A 5,266-nucleotide genomic window follows, 5' to 3' on the forward strand; every position below is an offset into this window, starting at 1 on the left:
GTGCTTGTTTGTAAGCTATCCAAAGGGAACAAGAGGTTATTGCTTCTATAGTCCTCAAGATAAGAAAGTTTTTTCTAGTGCAAATGCCATTTTCTTAGAGGAAAAGTTTGTGAGAAATCACAAACCTAAAAGTAAAATTGTCTTAGAAAAATTGTCCGATCCTTCAAATTTAAGAGTTAATTATGAAGATGTCATAACACAGTCTGATTCAAGGGTTGAAACAAAAACACAACCTGAACATCAAATGGTGGTGCCTCAAAGTAGTGGGAAGGTTGTGAGATAACCAAAGAGATACATGGGTTTAGGAGAAAACATGATTGCACTCTCAAATGAACATGAATCTGACCCTATTACATATAAAGAAACAATGAACGATGTAGATGTTGAAGAGTGGCATAGGGCAATGAAATTTGAGTTGGACCCCGTGGATTCCAACAAAGACTAAACTCTAATAGATCTACCTAAAAGGATAAAACCCATCAGGTGCAAATAGATTTAGATGAGAAAAAGAGGAAGTGATGGGAAGGTGGAGACCTTCAAGGCTAGACTAGTGGCTAAGGGTTTTACCCAAAAAGAAAAAATTGATTATGAGGAAACCTTTTCATCGATTACTATGCTTAAGTCCATTAGGATCCTCTTATCCATAACTACACATCTTGATTATGAGATATAGCAAATGGATGTCAATACTACGTTTTTAAATGGAGATCTTGAATAGCGCATTGATATGGCTCAGCTAAAAGGTTTCATAAAAAAAGGCCACAGGCATAAGTTCTGTAAGTTGCATAAGTCCATTTACAAACTTAAGCAAGCCTCTAGGTCTTGGAACATAAGATTTGATACTGTTATCAAATCATACAGTTTCCAACAAAATGTTGACGAACCCCATGTCTATAAAAAGATACAAGATAAAAACTTTGTTTTCTTAATCCTTTATGTTAATGGCATTTTACTCATTGGTAGTGATGTAGGGATGTTATCAACAGTTAAAGGTTGGCTAAACCAATAATTCAATATGAAGGATTTAGAAGAAGTTATTTATGTTTTAAGGATCAAACTTATAAGGGATCGTAAGAATAAGTAGATAGCATTATCTCAAGCATCCTTCATAAACAAGAGTTTTGCCAAGTTTGCTATGCAAGATTCCCAGAAGGGTTTTGTGCCATCTAGACATGGAATCAAACTTTCTAAAGAAATGTCACCTAAAACTCCAAAAGAAGTTGAAAACATGGGACAAATTCCATATGCATCTATTGTTGAAAGTCTCATGTACCCAAGCATGGAAAACTGGACTACAGTTAAGTGCATTTTTAAATATCTTCATAGAACAAAGAATTACATGCTTGTATATTCTAGAAGTGACCTTGTAGTCACAAGGTACATTGATTCAGATTTTCAGTCTGATGTTAATTTTAAGAAATCGACATCAGGATCTATTTTCATCATTGGAGGAAAAGCCACAGTTTGGAGGAGCATAAAGCAATCTTGTATTGCAGACTCTACTATGGAGCCAGAGTATGTTGCGGCTTGTGAATTAGCAAAGGAAGCTGTATGGCTTTGTAAGTTTCTTATGGTCCTTAAAGTAATTCTAGATGCGGACAAGCCTATTACACTCTATTATGATAATAGTGGACTAGTAGCTAACTAAAAAAAAAACTATAGAATCTTAAAACAACAAAACATATTGGAAGGAAGTATCATCTCATTCGAGAGATCATACAACGTGGAGAAGTACTTGTGAAGAAAATTCCAACAAAGCAAAACCTTGTTGATCCATTCACAAAGACTCTAACACAAAAGAGTTTCGATGGTCACTTAAAAGGTCATGAAATAAGGGATATGTCATACTAGCTTTAGGGCAAGTGAGAGATTGTTAGAAATTTGAGAATATGGTGTCTTGGAAAGCATGTATATTCTAATGTTTAATTTCATATAATTTATTTATAATGAAAGTACATTTTGTTAATAAGATAAAGAATTTTTTTATGTAAACATTTATTATCTAGTTATTAAGGTACCCTGATTCTATTAAGATATTAAAATACATTAGTATGAAGAGTCATACATAGGAGACATGTGTTTTAATTGAATCTAAAAATTGTTCACAACCATATAATAAAGGTGGTCACTTTATTGTCTTAAGGTTGTAGTGTCCAAATTACTTCCAAAGAAATGAATGTGATTCACTTCAAGGGAATGATGAGTCTCAAATCATCGAAATGTTTGACATCAAGTAATGACACTGTAACATGAACAGGAATCATGTGAAAATCAAATTTAAGTTTAACTGTTACTTAAATCTTGATCTCACACTTATGCATTTGGTTATAATAAAACCAAAATCCTGACAGATAATGGACTCGTGTTTTATCTCCTTACAATCTTTGATACACCATGGGCATGATCATCATAAAGCATTGATCTAGACTCCGCATGTTGGGATTATAATCGAGATGAACATTTAGGAACATATATCCAAATTGTAGAATTCATAGCATTAACATCACTTCTACTGATTTCAAGAAGATTGGTGATTAATCTTCGCCCAGTGTATTAACGAATTAGCTACTAATCACATCTTGATACTCAAAAGATTAGATCTAGAGTATTGAATCACTAATTGGATGAAATTTAAGACTAAGGGAAAAAATTAACATAAAGGGTAAAACGATAATTTCACCTTTTGTCATTGGATGGTTATGAGGGTTCACAATATAAGGTTTGCAATTGGACAACTAATAATTAATATCAAGTATTGAATCATTTCTTGTAATTATAGTTAATCTAAGAGTGTAACCATGAATCTATGGTAGAGTGATTTCATGGTTAATAAGCTTGAATTTTCTTGATGAGATTAAGAATAATTCTAAGTTTATTGGAGCTTGGAATATTTATGTCCAAATAGATTCCCCACTTAGCTTCATAGAATTCAACTTGTTTAAGTTTGAATACATGTTTTATTTGATTAATTAAGTTGTGTAAAAAATGGCAACTTTGTTAGGAATTTTAAGAATATGGTGCCCTGGAAAGCAAATATATTCTCATGCTTAAATTCATTTGTAATGAAAGTACATTTTGATAATAAGACGAAGAATTTGTTTTAGTAAGCATTCATTATCTAGTTATTAAGGTACCAAGATTTTATTAAGATATTAAAATACATTTGTATGCAGAGTCATACATAGGGACATGTGTTTTAATTGAATCTAAAAATTGTTCACAACCATATAATAAAGCTGGTCACTTTAGTGTGTTAAGACTGTAGTGTCTACATGTCACGACCCTCAACTCCCCTCGAGCTTGTGACAACCGCCGCGATGTCTTGATCGACACTCATTATCCGAAATATCAACCGGAACCCCGCAAGGCTTTAATATCAGTTTCTCATTTCCCCTGTGAGTAACCATTGCCAAATATCACGTTCGAACAAATTTTAAACTGTTTACAACTTAAAATAATAAAAAAATAATTTTCGTCTCACAGGGGTATTTTAGTAATTCTTCCCTAAAAATTTTGAAACTAGCTAATAATGTAGTATACGGGTGCAAAACACATATTTCATAATCAAAAATAAATTTGGATGTCTAAAACATTCGTTTAAAATGAAATTATGACAATTAGAATAAAATAAAAATATTGAATAAAATATTCAATTTTCTCATAAAATAATATTTTTTTTAGAACACTATATAAATAATTTTTTTACAGCATAAAAGCAAAATAAATTCATATATATTGTAATACAAATAACCAAAGTATAAAATTTAATTTACAGTGAGACATGGGCCCACGAATGACCAAAAGTATCATAAGAAATGAACCTACAGTTTTTGGATGGTGCAAGTCCAACTGTAGTCCCCGACGATACCAACTATCTACAGTTTATTCCGAACCTGAAATGGGTGGAAAGGAGGTGGTGAGATTATAAAATTCTAGTGAGTAAACAAACATCATTTAAATCAGCTAAAGTTGAGTCAAAGGAGACAATCAAAATATCCCATCACATTACGTATTTCACAATTTGGAAATTCATCCCAACCCATGCAAACGGTTATATTTCATTCAATTTCTCATTACGGCTTATGACTTTCATTAACGTTTTGCTCATGCCATCAAATAATGCTCGATGACACCTTGATCAAAGGCGTACACTCGAGCCTGCCAAGGCTGTTAAAATTTTCGTATACACGTAAAACATATTTTTATTTCGTTTTGAAAACACAGCGGTTCTTTGGTGTTAGCGAAGTTCATCATCACGAGGTGGTTTGGCGTGACGTGAACTCTATCCATACTTCAAGAGATACCCTACACGCCTCTCCGACTGAGGTACATATATATATCCAAATTCCGTGCCCCTCTAATAGGCTGATCCATAGAACCCAACCACTGCAGCAAGCTAAACCCACCATACAAAAAAATTCAACAATAGCATGACATGGCAATTATTTTATTCTATAGCCTCTCAAGGCAAATCAATAATTCATGCATTTCCAACACATTTAGCAACTAAACCATTCATGCCAATATTGCTAGAAGCCAATCAATTAAAACCTTAAATTTACAATACATCAAGTGGTCTCCAATTACTTTATTTTCAAAACCATCATTTAATTTCAAGACAATTTATAAAAACATTTCGTTTAAACTAATTTTGTTTATAAACATAAAGATTTACCATTAAAGCTCGTTGTCATAAAATTTCACCAAAACCAAATAAAATCATACTTTAGATAATTAAAATGATGATAAGGTTACTCACTTCACAATAGCGGGATTTTTACGTCGCTATTGATTCATACTCGTATAATTATTCTTAGTTGTCAGTCACCTATGTCGTTCGGCACGCTCCTACCACAAACTTTCCTAGCAACAATTTAAATCCAATATACTTGGTGCATCAATTCCACTTCTCACTCTCATTCTATCATAAATCTACATTATTTCTCCTCATTTCTTCCAATATTTTACCATTCAACTTAACAGTCTTAACCAAATTATGCATCTAAATTCCTCCAACATCAATAATTCTTCACAACAAATCATTCAAAGTTTCTTAACTTCATTGGAGCACTATTCATAAATTTCACATTTTATTCTTTACTTTTGTCCTATGACACCTCTTAATAAAATATTTAAATGTTGTATTAAAGTAATTAAAATTTAATTCATATAAGCAAATAACCAATGTATAATTAAATAAAATGAGCTAGCCTCCATATAGTCCAATTTCACAATAAGCCATGGAGTAGAATGAAGAAATTTTACC

General features: G+C 32.2%; 1 protein-coding gene across 1 annotated transcript; it reads left to right on the forward strand.

The window, feature by feature from the left end:
- Positions 1–1,195: 1,195 nt before the first annotated feature.
- LOC148764144 (secreted RxLR effector protein 161-like) lies at positions 1,196–1,648 on the forward strand. Its single transcript, XM_088803544.1, has one exon. The coding sequence runs from the start codon at positions 1,196–1,198 to the stop codon at positions 1,646–1,648; it is 453 nt and encodes a 150-aa protein (XP_088659670.1).
- Positions 1,649–5,266: the final 3,618 nt, after the last annotated feature.

The sequence above is a fragment of the Theobroma cacao genome, chromosome 2 (assembly GCF_053813885.1).
Source record: "Theobroma cacao isolate CCN51 chromosome 2, ASM5381388v1, whole genome shotgun sequence".
Classification (NCBI taxonomy): domain Eukaryota; kingdom Viridiplantae; phylum Streptophyta; class Magnoliopsida; order Malvales; family Malvaceae; genus Theobroma; species Theobroma cacao.

Bases quoted from the DNA above. Each gene is read 5' to 3' on its own strand.
- LOC148764144 (XM_088803544.1), top strand. From the start codon at position 1,196: ATGTCACCTAAAACTCCAAAAGAAGTTGAAAACATGGGACAAATTCCA.